Source organism: Phaenicophaeus curvirostris, chromosome 6 (genome assembly GCF_032191515.1).
Source record: "Phaenicophaeus curvirostris isolate KB17595 chromosome 6, BPBGC_Pcur_1.0, whole genome shotgun sequence".
Lineage (NCBI taxonomy): Eukaryota > Metazoa > Chordata > Aves > Cuculiformes > Cuculidae > Phaenicophaeus > Phaenicophaeus curvirostris.
In genome coordinates, this window is record NC_091397.1 from 37482 (window position 1) to 58346 (window position 20865).

A 20865-nucleotide genomic window follows, 5' to 3' on the forward strand; every position below is an offset into this window, starting at 1 on the left:
TCATTGCCGAGGGCATCGAACGGCTGTGCGTCTGATTGGTCACTGCTCGATCCCCTCTTGCCATTCCCGTGTTCTGATTGGTTTCACTTTCCACGCTCTGATTGGTCACTTCTCGATCCCACCTTGACAGCGCTGCCTTCTGATTGGCTGTTCCTCCGCGCTCTGATTGGTCGATTCTCAATCCCACTTTGCCAGCTCTGTGTTCTGACTGGCTGTGTCTCCGCACTCCGATTGGTCGCCTCTGGATCCCGCTTTGCCCGTGCCGTGTCCTGTGCCGGTTTGATGGACGATTTGCCCTCTTCTTGTCAATTTGGCCAGTTTGCACTTATATGCTCAATTTGCCCTTTTATGGGCAATTTTCTCAGTTTGCCTTATGTGCTCAATTTGCCCTTAAATTGTTAATTTGACCTTTTATGGCAATTGGCCCAGTTTTCCCTTACAGGGTCACTTTTCTCTTTTATGGCAATTTGCCTGTATATGGTCACTTTGCTCCTTTATGGCAGTTGGCCAAGTTCGCCCTCATACACTCAATTTGCCCCTTTATGGCAATTTGCCCTTTTACGGCAAATGGCCAAGTTTGCCCTTATATGGTCAATTTGCCCTTATATGGTCAATGATTGGGCCCCTGGGCGCCCCCCCGCCCTGAGCTGCAGTACCGTCCGCGGCCACGGCACGGCAGCACTGAGTCGCCACACGTCCCCGGGCTGCAGTACCGCTCCGCGGCCACAACGCGGCAGCACCGAGCCAGGCGAAGCTCTTTTTTTACCGTTTTCTCCCGTCACGGTTCGATCCCGACGGGCGCCGAACCGCCCGGAGCAGCAGCTCCCGCGGCGCTGCCCGCACACCCTCCCCCGCTGCCGGGCTCCGCAGCAGCGCAGACCGCGCCTGCCTTCCCCCGGGCCGCCCCTTCGCTCCGGTCCCGCGGGCTCCGCTCTCCCTGCCGAGGGGCCGCTCTCCGAGCCCTCTGCGGCCGGGAAACCTCCGAGCGGCGGCTGAAAGGGAGAGGTGGCATTTGATAGACTCACAGAATCATTAAGTTTGGAAGGGACCTCTCAGATCATCCAGTCCAACCGTCAATGCAAACCGCTGTGCTTACTAACCCGTCCTGACGTGCCACATGTGCGCATTCTTTGAATCCCTCCAGGGATGGGGGCTCCACCACTGCCCTGGCCAGCCTCACCCCTCTTTCAGCAAAGATTTTTTTTCGTAATAAACCCAGCGTTGCCAACTCCACTACTAAACCACATCAACAAGTGCCACAGCCACACAGCTTTTTAATCCCTCCAGGGTTGGTGATTGCACCAGCTTCCCTGAGCAGACCCTTTCAGTGCTTGACAACCCTTTCAACGAAGGAATTTTTCCCAATATGCAATCAAAACCTCCCCTGGCACAACTTGGGGTTGTTTCCTCTTCCCACATGCCTTGTTTTGTGGGAGTAGAGCCTGACCCCTGCCTGGTTCCAGTCTTCTCTCTGGGAGCTGCAGAGAACGATGAGGCCTCCCCTCAGCCTCCTCTTCTCCAGCCTCAACAGCCCCAGGGCCCTCAGCCACTCCCAGAACTCCTGGGCTCCAGACCTTTCCCCAGCTCCGTTCCATTCTCCAGAGGCTTTCTAGACCCTCAAGGTCTTTCTTGGAGTGAGGAGTCCAAAACCGAACCCAGGATTCGAGGCGCAGCCTCACCAACACACGGATGGCAGTGGCGTTTCCTCACCTGGAGGCAGCAAGGATTGCAATGACACCGTCCCGCAGGCAGCTCGGCACCACAGCGCTGTCACCAGCGGGCAGCAACGTGGAGCATGGCAGCACCCAGGCGGCAGTACCGAATTTTGAGGTGGAGCCAAGACAGAAAGGTACACGGAAGAGGATGGGGAGAGGAAAGAAGAAGCAGGGTCAGGGAGCAGGACAGACAAAGAAAGGAAGGAAGGATAAAGCTGGAGGTGTAACTATGACATACTGGACATTTTAGAAGAAGGATTTCTGATTCTTTTATTAAAGAGGAACCTATGGACAAACCCTGTTGAGGAGGCAGCTGCATAATTCCTACCTCATTTCTAGGCATCCACGCTCCAGTCCCAGCTGCAGCTTTTGTGTTGTCTGAAACAACCGATATTGACCATGATCAATGTACTCCAAACGACCAAGCACATGCCCTGGGGAGGAGCCAGACCTATCCAGTAGTAAGGATTTCCCACTTATTCAGGATGAAAGCGTCTGAAGATGGATCCAGTGAGGAAATGAATTCACATGGGAATGATCTAAAGAGCAACGGTTCTCTTGTCAAGTGCCATTAAAACCCATAGACATACGTCCCTCTGTGTGTGTGTGTGTGTGCATGCACAGAAATTAACAGGAATCCAAAATCATAACACCATTGTCAGGAGCAGAAAGAAGCCAACAGTATCTGTCTTTGTTAAGACACATGAGGTTAGTGCAAGATGTACAAAGGAACAAAGTATTTATTGTTAAAAGCTTTTATACGAATTACTTGGCATCATACAATGAGGATGTGATGGCTACAGAGCAGAGGGAGTTTCTCTCTTTCTCCCTCCCATTTATTTACGTATTTGCTCACTCTCACAAACTCACAGTTGTGTGGGTTTTTTAATTCTTTTCTTCAGTGAGATTGGAAAGGTGTTTATCGTACAGGATCTGACAGAAGAGCCACATTCCATTAAACAACAGAGCAGTTACAGACAGGAGACCCCCTTTATTCAGGAAAAAAAGAGCTTGCTTTGCCCCTTGTCTCTCTGCACTGCCATAAAAGGGTTCTGAACACTGTTTTTGTGGTTTTTGCCCCAAAACCCAGCAACTGACTAACATTTTGTTGAAATCGGGAGCCCCAAGATCTGCATCCGTATCGATCTCTATTTTCACTCAGCTTCTGCAGGATAAACTCTTTAACAATGTGGTGTGAAACTCTGCCAGCTGATGCAATGCCTGCACTACAACCACCACCCTCCTATGTTGGACAACTGAACGCCTGCTGAGAACAGCGGAAAATGTTTTGATGCCGTCTCAGTCACCCATGGAACAGTTGGTTCTGTCCCACAGGTCCATTCCCAGGCTCTATATGGTTGAGGCTGGCTCTATCCCGTGTGCTCCCAACATATACATACACGCGTGCACAAACTACACCAACTTACATGGGTTGTGCTATTCCCAATGTACCCTATACATCATCCCGTGCTCTATCTTACTGATACCGCAGTGATGCTCTGCTCTATCTTTTTACTGTTTCCCATTGCTGTGTTCCTCTCTTGGCTCCATAATCAAACATATATTTTCCATTTAATTTCTAAGGAAGACTTGCTCTGAATCCTGACTCATGACCACAAAGGACTAAAAGGGTGTTTCAAACCAGCCCTGTCAACACTGTTTTCCTTCTCCTGGTACTCTGGAATTCTGTTTTAGCCCATTCCTAGTTGGATGCTCTATTTTATAACAATCTATATTATCATCAAACCATTACCTACCTTCAATGCACAGAATGCATTTTTTTAGTATGCACAGATTTGTATCGTGCTGTGGCAGCAACTGAATACCCCAGAACATCATCTTGTCATCGTTTATACACAGAAAAAGCCAATCACCCTGAAATTAAAATGAATTTATCTTTCAGATCCACCACAATAACATGCGTATTCAGCACTACTGCCTTTCATCTTTGTATGCCCAAGCAGCATTTGGTCTAGTTCCTCCCAGTTTTGCTCCACTATTTCTCCACAAATAGAACTTCCCTTTCTGCACACAGGCAAGCTCCTGGCAGCACATCTGCAACAGAGGATGAGAATTCTCTCTGCCCCTTCAGTAAATGGCCCAAACTGCTTCTGAACAGAGAAAAAAGCATCACCATCTCAAACCGGAGTTTAACCAAAGGAAAGACACCTGACAGCTATTCATAAGACTCACCATTAGTGACCAGTCTTTTTAGGTACAGGAGGAACATGGACAGCGGGAGATATGTGGATATTAGAGATGTTTGGATTGCCATCCTCAGTGTCATCAACAGTGGCTGACTCATGCATGTGCACACAGCCTAGGACAGCATTGGTGCTGGACACGGAGTTACCTCCCAGTGATGGTGGTGTGACCACTGGGCAGCAACAAGGTTTGTTTCATTAATTTGCTCAGAAAGAGACTTGGGAACAGACCCATCCAATTAACCTTAAAAGCAGGCTGTACCCCGTTCTGCTGCCAGCTGTGGCACATGACTGAAATACCTCTATACAAATACAAACAGGATTTGCTGGCAGACATCCGCAGGCATCTATGCCAGTCCCACGCCCTTCTCGCATCCTTTCCTATCAGTCTCTGCTTTCCTTATTCCCGGAGACTGAATGCAACCCCTAAATGTAGCTGCTCTGTTTACCACATACAAAAAAAGAGTTTAACGCACTGAACGGCATGCACACAACAGTGTAATAAATATGGAAGCACAGTAGCCGATGGCCCCCTCTGCTTTCCCTGCTAACGCTCGCTTCTCATCCTATTAACGGTGTCTGAAAGTCAATAAGATTTCAAGTCACTCGCTGTCTGGCAGCCTCACAGCCCCTCCATATATGCAGTTTAAGACTGCAGGATTTCCTGTTTTACTATAAAAAGAGATTTTAAGACAAAAAAATTCCACAAGACCATCCCTCGTAAAAGGCCTCAGGCAAAGAGGCATAACTGCTTTTCCTTACCCCAGTGGTTTTGCATGATGATACTGCCATCCTGTGACTGTAATCAAACGTGAATTTACTAAGGTATCTCTGAACACAATGGACACAGTAAAAGCTATGGCACAATTAGTGTGAAGGCAGAGGCATTAAATAAAGGGTGGAAGAGAAGGCTCTTCTGTGACTGGACAGAAAAAATCTTTTAGTTCAACTAAGAAAAAACCTGTCAAAGGTAGCAGAAAAGCACTCTACTGCAGCAGAATATGTCATTCAGAAAATCTACCTTCTGTACCATGTGTGAATTTCATTCTCTTTCCAAGAAAGTGAAAGAAAAGATTTGAAAAGGAGTAACTCAGAAGAGGATTCCGAGTGCCTCATCGTCTGGACAGAATTATACTTTGGCAGCTGCTTGTTGGACTATAAATCATGTTGGGCCATTAATGACAAACTAGTCCATGCACTACAAAAAATGAGGGGGAGGGATTTAATGATGTCCCTCCATCCAAGTAATTACGCTATAAGTTCCTACAGTCTGAATTTGTCATACACTTACAAAGAAGATGGTTTCCAAGGGATAAGTTCTCTGTGCTAGTTAAGGCTGATTGATAGTGCTTTGTGATTTGACAGAATCCTATATAACCAGTATGCATCACATACAGGGGAACTAAATATTCATAGTAAGAGGTAGTTCACCTAGGATCAAGGTGTGAGGCCAATTCAGAGACTGCTGACATCCTGAAGGAAAGAGAAAACTGCCACTTTATATGAAGTTAAGCTTCTTGGTTTCTGCACCAACTTATCTACCAAGGGGGTTCTTTTCAGCGCTGATCCCTACTGGCCACAGAGGAACATTTAAGGAATCCTGTATTTTACCTGTACGGTTACTGTTAATACCTGCTATGCTCAAGGCAGGTATCAGCAAAGCACCACTAAGTAATTTTCATTTTCTCAGAATGCCTCACTTCTTGCTTCAGCCTCACCGATACTAAGGATGCTGAAGAAGCTCTTATCCCCGGGATTATTCTCTTCCTCTCAGTACCGCACATTGATCATAACCATCTAGAGAGACCCATTTCTGTCTACCTTCCACTGCAGGGGCAAGGGAAAGAGAAAGCACTGGAGTTGGTAGAAGAAATGTCCTGACTATATTTCTTTCTTCCAGAAGGGCTCTTCATTCCAGGAATAAAAAATCCTCCCAGCTTCTTGCATTGTTCCAGCTGGAATTAAAAACTCTATTCAGGAATATAAAGCATTCCACAGCTACAGGAAAGACTATCTTGTCTAACTTGAGAGAAGTTACTACTTGAGACTCTTGGGCAACACAGGATGAGAACGGCATTTATTTCACTAGATCTGTACTCTCCTGTAACAGCCATCTCAACCTCCCTCATCAGTGCCAGCCAGGATTCTACGCAGAGCCCGTTAGGATTTGATGTGTAGTGTCTGAACTTTCCGCTAAAACTTAATGATGTGCGTTGATGAATGAACCTTTAATCTTCTTTAACACTGACTCTTGTACGGCACTATCTCTGGCCCGAGATGGTCTGGGACACCCTCCATGGGCAAGATTTTCAAGGATCACTCTAAAGCTGGTGTTCTGACTGACATGTTGCTGGTACATTCTCAACCAGTCAGGAAGCAGGTCCATGTGTAACAGTGAGCTAAGTAACACTGAAAAGTCCGCTGGTTTGGTGATCATGATGCCAATGGGATCTTGTGAGCAGTACTTATGTGTTGCGTACTCCCAGAGATTGTTCCAGTTCCTGCCGGCGCTGCTGAATCTGAAAGAAAAAGAAAAACTGTCCAGTTCAGCAGATTCAGTTGTTCAGCAGTAGGAAGATCGACATACAAGCCAGCAGTGTGGGTAATTCCTTCATACCTTGCAGTAGAAATATCTGCTCACAGCCTCTTGAGACCACGGCTCGTGATAAAACTCAGCTCTGCGTTCTTCCTCTGGGTTTCCCACGACATCAGTCATCACCTGTGACAAAAATGAAAATACTTTTCACCATAGCATTTCTATCACATAGAGAAATATTCAGATTTACATGCAGTCAAAAATTATATACATTAATACATTAAAAACATTCAAGACTGCGCTCTAAGCCCAAGGCAAATGGATAATGAACGGCATGTGCGCTTACTACTGAAACAAGATGGTCACTTACCAACTGGGAACAGCTCCTAACCTCTGCTCCTCAGCTGGGCCAGGGAATCACCCTGGACACCAGCAGCTTCCCAGGCTAAGCACCATGATCTCTAACAACTAAATAGCATTGGCAGTTTAGTTCCAGTGCCGAGGAAAAGTCTCCCGGCACTGTATATTTTATTATCCAAAGAACCTCAGTAGTTATCCATACCTATGGTAACAGCTTGGAGTCGTTAAGGCATTCACACGAGACCAAAGCACAACTCTACACCAGTGTTGCCCTTAACTCAAAGCATGTCTTACTGTGATTCCAAGGAAATTTCTAATAGGGAAAGCCTTAAGAGAAAATAACCCTATCAAAATGCAAGGAACAGAAAATCCTAGTTATTCCAGAATGGTCACAGTCCTAAGCTGATGTTTCAGTCTCTACGTAACTGCCAAGAAAGAAAGATTTGAACAACCTACAAAGTGTTTAAAGAATTAGTGGACGGGACCACCTGAAAACTGCCATTAGGGACAAAGGAGCTGAACAGAGCTGCCAGCTCTTTAAGGACATTTTTTCTTGCAGCAAATGACACTGTAAGACACTGGACAAGGAAGGAGGGAGATGTGCATGGCTCAGTAAGGACCTCCTGATCAAACTAAAGTGTAAGAAGGAAATGCAGTGGCAGTGGAAGCAGGGACATAGGAATGCTGCCTGGATGTTTAGGGACAGGTTAGAGCTGCGGCACAGCCGGAGCTGAATTTGGCAAGGGATGCAAAGAATAACAAGAAGGGCTTTTACATGTATATTGCCCAGGAGAAAAAGGTGGAAAAAAAAAAAAGTATCCCGCCCCAGGTAAATAAGCCAGGAGAACTGGTGACAAACAAAATGGAGAAGGCTAAGTTAATCACAATTTCCTTGCCTCGGTTTTCAGTGGCAATCTCTTGAGTCACATCTGTCGAGTCCCTGTAGCTCAAGGGGGGAAAAAAGTCTCTCCTATCACAGAAGAAGATCAGGTTTGAGACCATCTGAGGAACGTGAAAATATACAAGCCCACAGGACCTGATGAAATGTGTGCCAATGTCCTGAAGGACTCAGCTGGTGTAGTCACTAAGCCATCCTCCAACATATTGGACAAGTCACAGCAGTCAGGCAAAGTCCCCAGTGACTGGAAAAAAGGGAGACATTACGCCTGTAACATCCATATTTTTAAATGGTAAAAAGGAGGCCTGTGGGAACTCCAGACCAGCCAGCCTCACTGCTGTACCCAGTAGGATTATGAAAGTGATCCTGCTGGAAGATACATGAGAACATATGGAAGGCGGGACGTGACCAGAGACTGACAGCTTGGCTACACCAAAGGCAAATCACACGTAACTAACCTGGTGGCATCTAGGATGGAATGACTTCATTGGTGGATAAGGGCAGAGCAACTGATGTCATTACTTGGGTTGAAGCATTCCTCAGTATCAGAACAGAATGAAGGATAAAGGGATTTGGAGCAGCCCTGCAGAGAAATATCTGGGGATACTACTATATTAGACATGAGCTGGCAATGTGTGCTTGCAGCCCCGAAACCAACCGTATCCTGGGCTGCATCCAAAGCAGTGGAACCAGCAGGGCAAAGGAGGGAATTCTGCCCCTCTGATCTGCTCTGGTGAGACACCACCTGGAGTCCTGTGTCCTATTCTGGAGTCGTCAGCTCAGGAAGGACATGGATCTGTTGGAGCTAGTCCAGAGACTATGGAGATGATCCAAGGGCTGGAACAGCTACCATACAAGGACAGGCTAAGAAAGCTGGGGTTGTTCAGCCTGGAGAAAGCTCCAGGGAGACCTTAGAGCAGCTTCCAGTATGGAAAGGGGCTCCAGGAAAGCTGGAGAGAGGCTCTTGATCAGGGAGTGCACGGATAGGATGAGGGGAAATGTTTTGCTCTGAAAGAGGGGAGATTGAGATGAGAGCTTAGGGAGAAATGTTTTCCTGTGGTGGTGATGAGGCTCATGGCGCAGATTGCCCAGAGAAGTCATGGCTGCCCCATCCCTGGAGGTATTCAAGGCCAGATTGGAGGGGCTTGGAGCAACCTGATCCAGTAGGAGGTGCCCCTGCCCATGGCAGTGTGGTGGAACTGGATGGGTTCTGAGGTCCCTTCCTGCCCAAACCATTCCATGATTCTGCAATTCCATAAAAAAAAAAAAATTCCGATGACAGAGTCTCGAGCAACACGATCAAGGGTAAATACAGAATTATTAGCATCTTTTTCAGAGTAGCACTGTGCAGTCATGACTCTGATGCCAGCAAGGCAGAACATTACAGAAAAGGCCCTCATGGGACCAGTGGTCAGTGAGAGAGAACGCTGACAACTGTGAACTGTGCTGGCTATGCAGCTAGAGAAGCTCCAGAACACTTCAGTTTGAAAGTTCAAGTCAAAGGCTGCTTTATTTAAACATTCTTTAAGACACCTGTCCCCCTTTGAATATGATATAAATAATAACAACCATAACCTTAGCAGAGTTTTGGAAGGCTATTGACCACAAACTAGACACCGATATTTGAAAGACGCAATGATTTTACTATAATGATTTCACGGATTCATTAATGCAACTGGGTTGGAGGCGTCCAAGTTAAAGACATGAAGTATGAAACTTTATGAAGAACAAATTATTCATTTTTGCTGGCAAACCACCAAATGTCTATATATTCCATCTCGTCGGTATTTCAAATCTAGGCTCAAAGACATCAGATATTTAATCTGCCTACTTCTTAAATAAGATTATATTATGAACTGACAAAACACCTGGATTATGTTATTGCACTTTCGGATACTCCTGCTGAGCCTTATGCGGCTTTAATTTCACTCCAGTCTTGCTGTCTGACCACAAATTCACCTACCATCCTCACTAAGCACCACTGTTCCACTGGAAGTGGAACACAGCCTAAACTGCCTTCCCTGTTTTTTCTTCTCCTGCTCTAGTATCACAGTATTCCACTCATTGTCTGTCTTCCACCGATTTTCCATCCTGGATGTTTTAGCCATAATCTAGACACATTTAGATAAAACTCTTACGTTCTGGTACAAACTGTTCATTTTTCTTCAAACTTTAGCTCACCTTAAGATCCCTACTTTGGGACCGAAGAAGGTCTTGTATGTATCCTTTGGGATCTTTGGAGAAACTCAGCATGAAATCACGTTGTATTTTTAACTGATTTATGGATTCGATTGTCTCATGAATCTGATAGAAAAAAAAAAAGAGATGTTAATTCCTCTCATGCCCCAGTGACCTCGGGCATCTTTGTAGTACTCCTAAGGTACAAAGGTGACAATTCCACACTACAAGCTTGTGCAGGCTCCCATTGCTTTTTCCCTTCAAAGAGGGAGTTAATTGCAATCCTTCAATGACATTTTGGTTTCACTTGTACTCCTGCAATGCAGGTATGTACAGGATTCTTCTTCACCTCCTGCGCTGGACTGCTGGACAGCATGCTATCTACAACAGTGAGGAGCTAAGTCATGTCAAAGTACTATGCGGTAATTCCCATGTATAATCAGTCTTCCTGCCAATTTAGGGATTTTTCAAAAAAGGCAATATATAAATAAGTCTTTAAACAGTGCCCAATACAAGAAAGTGGTTATTCCCTGGTTAACTGTCATCATAGCTTAAATACTCTCCTGCGACCCTTCAAATTTCTAGCGATTGCCTCATTAAGTTCATGTTAAATGAACTCATGTAACAGCCAAAACTTCTTCTTATGAGAAAGCCTATCAAAGTCACAATGGCTGCAAAAAAAGAGCGTGAGCAATGGGAAATCAAGAGTACGGGAAGTTTATAGAAAATGAGTCATATCTTCAGAAATACTAAGAAAGAAATGAGCGATAACCAGCAGGGAAGAATGAAGACTCCAAAGAGAAGTCAAGGTCCTATAATCACTCTGGATAACAAAATCAAGTATGATCGTGGGAGGAGAGCTAATGAACTGTTTGCACATAGACACACAGAAAAGAAAACTGCTGCTGCCCTGTTCCTCTAAAATTCTAGTTTGAGACTGCAAACCTATCTTGTTTAATTTCATGAATACATCTGTTTTGCCAAAACAGCTAATATGGCCAGGCACATGGGGAAAATAATCCTGCCTTGATCTAGCTTTGCCATCAAGTCCACTCGCGTAGGCACAGCTATACGGCATGTTAACAGAAGAGAGCTGACATCAACTTAAAATCACTCCTTATTTGGGAAAACGATGTGGCTCTGCTGGAGAGAAGTCTACTGGCAGGCACCGAGTTTCCACTAGAGGACTCTGTGGCAGCACCGCAATAAACGTACAAATGAGAACAGTGCCGCAGTCAATGCCAGCGACTTCCGTAACTTCACTGATCACAGCTGCCCTCTGCTTATCAAACGCTCAAAAAAGAGGCAATAGAGACCTGGGAAAAGTGAGCTGGCCTGGAAACAGAGCAATCCCATGCATGCTGAATGGAGGCATATGTAAGCTGGGAGCTAACCGGCTGCACAGCTGTCTTGCTGCAAAGGACCGTTCTCCAGGGCCATCAAACACAAGATGCTGCAGCAGCTATCAGAAGCCACAGGACCACCAGTGTCCAACCCCCTTTTTAACAGCATGAAGACCAGAGTTTAACTTATCTGTTTGTACTGGAGGTAAACAAACAGAAAACGGGCCTGATAGCATGTCATATAAACCACCTCTGGTTCACAAGGTCATGCCTCTTCTTCTTCCCATGCTCTGAGAAGTCATTTTTGCTTGTCCCTTGCCAAGCCAAACCAGCCATGTACATGTATGCTGAAAGCTGGCCGGGAGTTCCCACACCACAAACCACTCACACAGCCTGCAGAGCTCAACAATGCCGTAAGATAGAGACTATTGTTTGAAATGCACACGATCCCCTTTCAAGAACACTGAAGACAGGTCTGCCAGACTGCTGCCAGTGATTTTCCTACCATGCAGTTTCCATATTTGCACCTCTGGCACAGGGCTGCATGCACAAAACACACCCGGAGTAAGAGCTTCTCTTAGCTGTACCTCACAGCAATTCAGCGAGATACCACATGACCTCTCAGTAAAGTTACAAACAGTTCCAGTGATTCTTGAATGCCAGGGGATTCATTGTGCTACCTGTGAAACTCTGCTTCTATCACCTCGACAACTGTGTCAGGCCCTAGATCAAACTCTAAGCGGAAATGCCACTCATCTCTTTGCACTCCCACTGCATGTGGCAGATTCATCCCTTGAGAGCACACCTCTGTCTCACAACATCCTTGTCTCTGATGTGTGACACCAAAGCCATGTGAAGGCACACAGTAAGTGTATTTGCCATGTGATACTTTACGCCCAAGCTCATACCTTGTTGTCTAGTGCTGTAATCTCCTGTTGGTTCGCTGTTGAAAGAAGAAAACTGCTCATCTGTCCCTTTAAGGGGTCTTCAACTTCAACATCTATGTCATAACAAGCTGTCTTCTTCTGATCGTTGGGGTCAACACTATCGAGAGTATAACAGAAGATCATGAGAACATAAATATTCGAATAAATACCCACCCAACCCAGAATACGCTCCTTGATAAAGCCTGTTGCAGGTCTGTTGCATATGCTGTAGGAAGAGTTTAAGAACAAGTTATCTTTATATACCTGTATATCCTACTAGTACATCCTCTCATCTTTCATCAGCTAGAAGTCAGAGACTTTTGAGCTGGAGATTTTGTCCAGAAGAACAACTTTAATGGAGAGAGTCTTTATTACCTTGTCTAACCTCTTCCTGAAACCTGCTAGAACTCTGGCCTCCAAAGCTATCCCTGGTGGTAAACACCAGACTGGTACAGTTTCTGCTCGACTGCATCTGTTTTGAGATAGAGTAAGAAGAACCATACGCTGACATTTTGAATGTGAACACATCACAACATTTTATTTGATTCTCAGTTCCTTCTCTAATAACTCCTAGCACTGTAATTGTCTTGGCAGCTAGGCAACACCGTAATGATTTCTGGCTACTTCTTAAGAGGTGGCAGTGAGTTTGAGGACCACCACTTTTTTGTAAAGTTGCTTGATTAACTCTTCAAAGACTACAGCTATGTATCAATGAGGACCTCTGCTTTTTTTGGTCCATCAAACAAGTCACTGATTTGTCTCCGATGACAGCAGATACACAGCTATCCATCCGCATTGTAGTCAAGATGCTTTTTGATAGCTCTAATTTATGTATTCAAATGAATCAAAACGCAAATGTTATTTTGATAGCCTATGCAATATTTAAACTTCTTATCGCATGTATTACAAAATTTAAAATAAAGAATTCAGTTTTAAGCATATTCAGAAATATTTGTTGTCAATATCCTCTAGGAAATCAAATCACTACGCTCAATTCACAATAACATCTAAACACTCAGAATCAGAGTTTTGACCAAGACCACAAAAGAACTTGTGAAAGTCTGAAACATCTTGACAGAAAAGTTGCAGCCCCAAACGTTTCATCTCCCACCCCCTAGTTGTCAGTTAAATACGGAATGTTCTGGAAGTGCCCTGGATAGGGGGAAGTTGTCTTTCATCTACTATGCCAGAAATACACCTGTTTTGACAAAGATGCCAGAAGCTCAGTCTCTTGGTCACAACAGCCTTTTCTGAACCTCGGCATTCTTAATTGTCAGTCTCTAGAGATCTCTGACCAGTTAGCGTTCTTAGAACAGGACTAACACCCAAACAGCAGACCCAATCCCAACAAAGCATGCATGGACTGGCCACTGTGTTCGAAATTGTAATACATTCTACGTAATAACTCAGTGATTGCCCATGATGCACAATATCTTACTTCAATTCTTTTCTCCCCTCCCCCAAGTGGATTCAAATTCTCTTTCCTCTATCCTTAGGGAAGAAGCAACCAACTCTCTCAGTGTATTCCAGCACGGATAAAAGCGATAAGGATTTGGTTTTCATATCCCTAGAAAGTTGGTAGCATTCTACTGGAAGTAATTCAGAATTGTATAAACCAGAATGGCCAGGTTGGATGGGGACTTGGGTGGCCTGATCTTGTGGGACATGTCCCTGCCCATGGCAGAGGGGTTGGAATTAGATGATCTTTAAGGTCCCTTCCAATCCAAACTATTCTATGATTCTATGACACAAAGAATAAACACCCAACAAAGTCTACCTGGAATATATAAATGCTGGATTCTGGCCCCTACTGCTGCAGCTGTTTCTATATTCTACGGTGAAGGCTTTGCACGTGCCGGTGCGGAGCGGATGGAGCTGCTTACCTGATGATGTGGTTAATCACAATAGGATCTGGTGGGAGCAGCAGGTTAGTGAGCCTCTGCGGAATTTCAGAGAACTTTAGCCGTGGACAGTCAAAGATCTGGAATACATAACACACGTTATCCTTGTCCAAAACCTAACAGGTCTACGTGGGATCTGGCAATAAGAATCAGGAAATTATTTCATGTTTCTTAGTATAAAATGATACATTGGGGTGAGTGGAACAGTAAATCAATGCAGTGAAGCAATCATGCAAATTCCTCCTTCCTGGAGAGGCCACAGCTTCTGTGGGAGCACTGAACCACCAGAGGTGGGTTTTCACAACACTGGCAAGTGGGGAAGGTGGTTATTACATTGCTTGAAGTGACTACTGAAACCCATTCAGTGCTGAAGAGACTGCAAGTCCTTAAGGAAAGACAGAAATCAGTAATTTTTGTTCATCCGACATTTGCAGGTGCATATTACAGTTTGCCTCTGAAGAGCTACTGTGCCCAAAGAGGAGTTACCTGCTGGAAGTACTTGTCACAGTTGATGTACTCCTTGTCATGGGAGTCTTGCAGCTTATTTGTTTTGATGTACTGCCAAAGTGCCTGGATGATGGCCGATCGTGTCTGAGTGTGGATCCCCAGCAACCGCGCTAACCGTGGGTCCAGCTTAAACTGCGGAGGCTGCAACAGAAACAAAAGGAGATGGAGACAGCAACAGAGAGAGAAGTAGACATGAAGAGGGATGAAGTCTCAGCTTTAATCCTTGAGGACTCTGTTCCCCAAGAAAAGCACCCATTCAGTGGCAGCAGCTCCAAAAATGCACTGCTCAGTTGCGTACCACTAGCAGTGCTCCAGAACTACTTTAGGGCTTGAAAAGAAAGTGGGGATGCTTGAATGTGCTCTGCATGCCGACTATCTGCATCCTGTGCTTTGGGGAACAGCAGCTTGCGTGCAGACTCAGGGAAGAGTTTTACTTCTCAACGCTGATATGTAGTTTGACTTTAAGGAATGGGAGGAGAAAATGAACGGTCCTTCCTGTGCACGACTGGAGGGTAATCACAGAGAGGGAGAATGAAGTCAGGATGATGCTTCTGCTGTTGCTAATAACTGCTCTGCTGCATCATGTCAACAAAGCACCTTGGAACTCTGATTTTCAGGCATGTTCCCAATATCCTGCTGCATACCAGAAAATGTACCCACCCACAACTAGTCAAGGGACTATATTTCTTCTCTCAGCCGCTGTGATACAACTCTTCAACTGCTCTGTTCTGCATCTCTAGTAATACATGTTCCTTGGATACCTTGGAATTTGGTGTCTCTTCAAGTGTGTCCCCACGTTCAAGCTTAATATTTGCCACATTATTAGGCCAGGATGACTCTGTTGGGTGCTAGGTCAGCCAAAGCCAGCTTTATAACAAACCCAGAGAGCATCTGTTTTTTAAGTGTAAATTTATAATAATGGTGAGCACAGCAACCATCATTATATTGTCTTAACAACAAAGATTCTCAATGGCCGTATCAGCATTCCAGTTAGCTCATACACTCCCTAAAATTAATAACATTTTTTTTTCTCTGTTAACATGAATTGGAGCGCCTTTATCCTGAATAGATGCTATTTGCATGAAGGGGAAAGAGAATGGCACAGCATGAGTTTTCTTTAAGTTGTATAATCAAAACGTATCTGAGGCTGAATTGCCACAAAAAAAGAGAGATCCCATCTCCTCTTGGCAGTGCATTCCTCTCTGTTTCCTTAAGACGGCAATATTTTTTTCAGGGATAGTTCCAGTCAGATCAGTGAGCTCCACAACCACAAAACTCCATCACTTGTGCCAAGAACATAGAGACTGTAGCAGTGCACACCCACAAATGAAATGAAAGTGGTTCCTTTTGAGGAGCTTAAGCCTTACAACAGCTTAAAACAATCTGAAATTCTACCCAGGAACCTCTTTTACACTCATTTTACATTTTTACACTCAAGGCAGAGTAATCTAATTTTGCCAGTTGTTTTTTTTTCCTGTGACTGGGATCAGAGAACTGATTTGGAAGTAACTTTTGTTAGTTTCCAAATGGATCAGTTCCCTGACTTATGTTCAGCTCATAAATAGTATGAGTGCAATAGTACTAACACCGACAAAAGAGGGGAAGCAGGAATGCCTAATGAGGCCTAAAAGTGATACCAAGGCCAGCCCATACAAGGCAATGTTGTCTTATGCCAGATTAGGATGAAAAAATGACCAAAACTTAACAGATCAGGAGAGCTGTGCAGTCTGCTCTCAAAAACAGCTGCTGCCACCACACAGTGACCTCTGGTGCCACTGGCAAAAGCCACTCCTTGGAATTTCTGTGCAGAACCACACACATAACCTCAGGTGCAACTTCTGTGACTGTTCTCCAAGAACCCTGAGGTGGAAATACATATTCTTTCTGCAGGAAGGCAACAAAAATACTAGTTACCATAGTGCCAAGAACAATATTTTGCTAAACTATAATAGAAATTTACTTGACGTGTCCCCTTTACATGGTAAATCTGTTGGTTTGGTATCATTCTAACCTCAATGGACTACATGAAATCCTGAGTCCAAGCATACCAGTTTTGATGTCTAGGATGCCTTTTTGATGACAGTATGCATTTGTTGTGTGGCACTAGGTCCCCATGTCTATATTTCCAGACAAAAAGCAGGGCACTGACCTGGTAGTCCAACATGAGGAGTAATGTGCACCGCACGCTGACATCGCCAGGTCTTTTCACCTGGAAACCATCTGTCTCCTGGGTTGTGGGAGTTCTGTGCCACTGTCAAAGGCAAAACCAAGCCAGATGGTCAGTCTTTTGTCCACTGACGTTCACCGAGGTGTATCTTGCATTGTGCCACATAAAGATAAGACAAGCATGAGCCTCCTGAAGATCTTGCAATTTGTAAAAAATAAACCCACTACACAGAATCACTAGGTTGGAAAAGACCCACAGGATCATCAAGTCCAACCACTCCTATCAACCACTAAACCATGCCCCTCAGCACCTCATCCACCCATCTTTTAAATACCTCCAGGGATGGTGACTCAACCACGTCCCTGGGTAGCCTGTTCCAGTGCCCAATGACCCTTTCTGTGAAAAATTTTTTTCTGATGTTCAGCCTGAACCTCCCCTGGTGGAGCTTGAGGCCATTCCCCTTGTCCTGTCCCCTGACACCTGGGAGAAGAGGCCAGCTCCCTCCTCTCTACAACCTCCTTTCAGGTAGTTGTAGAGAGAAATAAGGTTTCCCCTCAGCCTCCTCTTCTCCAGGCTAAACAACCCCAGCTCCCTAAGCCACTCCTCGTAAGACTTGTTCTCCAGCCCCTTCCCCAGCTTCGTTGCTCTTCTCTGGACTCGCTCCAGAGCCTCAACATCCTTCTTGTGGTGAGGGGCCCAGAACTGAACACAGGATTCGAGAAGCGGTCTCACCAGTGCCGTGTACAGAGGGAGAAGAACCCCTCTGGACCTGTTGGCCACGCCATTTCTGATGCAAGTCAAGATGCCATTGGCCCTCTTGGCCACCCGGGCACACTGCTGGCTCACTACAAACACTCCAAATAATTTCTTGCTCTGCCCTTAGAGCTCAGCTTTATGCACAACCTGCTGTGCCATCAACAAGCTTTACTTCTTATGAAAAACACACCCAATTTTTTTCATCATCACATACTTTCTCTTCTGAGACATGCACTACGTCACCATGACATCTGGTTTTAGCCAAGACACCTTCTGTTAGCAGACATTCTTAAAAAGAATGGAATTTTGAAAACTATGAAAATATCTTAAGCGAGATCATGAACGCAAAGCGACTTAAGCACTGCAGACAGTGGGCACATGACTGTCTATCTTTGCTGGTATCAGTTGTGCATGCCTAAGCGTCTTACCTCCACCAGGTGGTTGTCAGGTCCATACAGATCTTTGTCCAGTTCAATAACCAAACTCTTAAAAAAGGATGAAAACTTCCGTTTCTGTTTGCTGAGCTGCACAGTCAGAAGAAACAGAAATGTTTAAGGCTGTGCATATTAGCTTGTGTTCCAGGCTTCCTTCCCAGGCCTTCTCTTTCTCTTGAATGTTAATTCCCATCTAGACCACAAGCGCGACCAACCTGATTGAGTCTTCCCTCTGACGCAAAAGACGCAAAAGGGTAAGACGCAAAAATCTCAACAGCATTGGAATAGCACACATTTAAGGAAAGACTTTCCTGACTCTCTTCATGTTATCGGAAAAGACTCGCTTGTGATGTGGACGTGGACCTTTTGGAGTGGGTCCAGAGGACGCCACAAACATGATCTGAATGCAGGAGGACAGGCCAAGAGAGCTGGGGTCATTTGGTTTGGAGAACAGAAGACTCCAGGGAGATCTTAGAGCAGCTTCCAATATGGAAAGGGGCTCCAGGAAAACTGGGGAGGGGCTCTTGACCAGGGAGTACAGGGACAGGATGAGGGGGAACGGTTTTGAACTGAAAGAGGGCAGATTGATATGAGATATTAGGAAGAAATGCTTTCCTGTGAGGGTGGGGAGGCCCTGGCCCAGCTTGCCCAGAGCAGTGGTGGTTGCCCCATCCCTGGAGGTGTTTGAGGCCAGCTTGAAGGGGGCTTGGAGCCCCCAATCCAGCGGGCAGTGTCCCAGCTCATGGCAGGGGGTTGGAACTAGATGAGCTTTGAGGTCCCTTCCAGCCAAAAACATTCCAGGATTCTAAGGATTTATTTTAACAGCTCCATTATTTTGATGAATGCTGACTTTATGGTCTGATTTATCATATAACAGTAAATGTTCCCGATTAATCATACACTAAGTAAAGGTGTTTCATTTTACATTTTGCTTTTAATTTAATTATCAGTATTCGGTCTTTACTACACAGCTCATGCTGTCTAAATTAAAAACTAGGAGGTCTATAACCACATAATCTGACTTTACATACAATACAGCCCACTGGATTTCAATGAATTTCTTCTTATTTAATACAGAAAATCTTTTAGAAATACATCCCCCTTCAACTTAAAATTTGCCAGCAATCAAGAGCTCTTTTGTTCCAATAATCTCTTTCTTTGTTAAAACATACGCTCTGATTTCTAAACTGAGTTTAACTTCACTTTCCAGATATTGCTCTGTTATCCCTTCATCCTCCAGCAAGATTAAGATTCTGTTTCCTGTACATTTATCTCCAGACAGAGAGCCGTGCCTTGAAAGCCTTGCCCTCTCCAGACACGTATGTTCTCTGCCTCTTGATCCTATCAAATACCTCACTTGTGAAGTCTATTCAAATAGGTGAAACCTTTATTAGGGAAGTCCAGCCTTCCCTGAGGAACGCTAAATCCATCACTGAGGTTTCTGAGGACGCCAGAACTATAAGACTTTTCTTCAACCCTTGCTCTGACCATCCACACATCCTCTCGTCCTTCCTAAGAATATGAACTACCTGCTTCTCCTTGTTATCCTGTTCCTCACAAGATGCAGTGCCTGCTGTAGGCTGATTTATCACACCTCTCATGACTTGAACTCTGCTACATCTTTCAAGGGAATCATCTCAGCCCTGTCCTCTCCACCTCCTCCTGAAGTCTGCTTTGTTTCCTGCTGCTCTCCCTGCCCCTTCCCAATATTCTAGTTATATATAGCATTATCCCTTACTCTGGCTGGACATGGCACCTTCCTAACAGCAACAAACCAATGTTTCCATCCAGAGACGGTGTCCCTGGTGCAGTCCACCACCCCACAGGACAACCTCTAGATCCTCGCCAGCCCCAGTGAAGTAGAGGTGAGTCATACATCATCCAGGAGCTTCCCCTCCACTCGCAGCTCCCACGAAGCAATGCTGCCGTCGGAGTCATCAGCATCAGATTTTGCAGGATTAAATGTGTTGGAGATGTAGAGTCTCAGTTTCCGCTTTTGCTTTTATGTAAACAGAAAAAAGAGAAGTACACATCCAGTTAAAGTCCAAGACCTAAGGAAGCCAGAGGGAAGGTGACAGTTCCTCAGATAGTAGAGACTCTGCACATTTAGCAGCAGGTTATACTGAATTTAAAATCAGTTTACATACAGGGAGACACACATAAGAGCTGAATCTGAAACCTTTTTAGAAACTGACGGCTCTACAAACATGTCAAGATCCACTGTTGGTGGAGAAAAACAGGAGGCCGCAGGGTCAAACCCACAAGGCCACACATCCTGTACTTCTGGTTAGATACCTGACAGATCGATATAAGAAAAGCACGGTGTGATGCCCTCCCTGTCTGGATCCCAGTGGTTCACTAGGACTTAGCTGCAAACCTCTTGCTACACCAATGTCTTTCACAGCGGCATCATAGAATCATGGAGTGGTTTGGGTTGGAAGGAACCTGCAAGCCCATCCAGTTCCATCCCCCTGCCATGGGCAGGGACACCTCCCACAGAATCAGGGGGCTCCAAGCCCCATCCAAGCTGGCCTTGAACACCTCCAGGGATGGGGCCCATCTTCCCTCTGTCTCACTGACAGCCCTCCCCCATGCTCCAGCTGGCACAATCTCTCCCCCCGGGCTCTGCCAGGCAGAGTGCACCTTAGGACATGGCAAATGCCAGGCTGTAGCTTCCCCTTCACCTGCTGAGCCACCACACTTTGGCAGGAACCACACAGCCAGCTGCAAAGAGAGGCTGGTGGTCACCACTGCCATAACCAGTGACTCCAGACCTGACCGGTGGCTGGATCTGCCCAAAACATTCCAGAAGCAGTCTAAAAAACCGCAGAAAAAGGCCTTTGGCTACAAACATCTTGAACAGCCAAATGTGTCCTTCACTGGGCAGTAATGTATTGAACCATAAAAATTCCAGCCTCCAGAACTACCTTTCTGAAGCTG

General features: G+C 45.4%; 1 protein-coding gene across 5 annotated transcripts in view; it reads right to left on the minus strand.

The window, feature by feature from the left end:
• Positions 1 to 3726: 3726 nt before the first annotated feature.
• Positions 3727 to 20865, minus strand: part of SMARCD3 (SWI/SNF related BAF chromatin remodeling complex subunit D3) — a 69699-nt gene continuing 52560 nt past the window's right edge. For all 5 annotated transcript variants that reach the window (XM_069859099.1, XM_069859096.1, XM_069859095.1 and 2 more), the window contains exons 5-13: positions 19802 to 19924; positions 17920 to 18015; positions 16718 to 16819; positions 14548 to 14709; positions 14044 to 14141; positions 12143 to 12278; positions 9895 to 10017; positions 6537 to 6638; positions 3727 to 6438 (exon numbers count right to left, since the gene is read on the minus strand). In XM_069859099.1, coding sequence (XP_069715200.1) covers positions 6385 to 6438; positions 6537 to 6638; positions 9895 to 10017; positions 12143 to 12278; positions 14044 to 14141; positions 14548 to 14709; positions 16718 to 16819; positions 17920 to 18015; positions 19802 to 19924 — 996 coding nt within the window. In that variant the 3' untranslated portion in view covers positions 3727 to 6384. The remainder of the gene's footprint in view (positions 6439 to 6536; positions 6639 to 9894; positions 10018 to 12142; positions 12279 to 14043; positions 14142 to 14547; positions 14710 to 16717; positions 16820 to 17919; positions 18016 to 19801; positions 19925 to 20865) is intronic.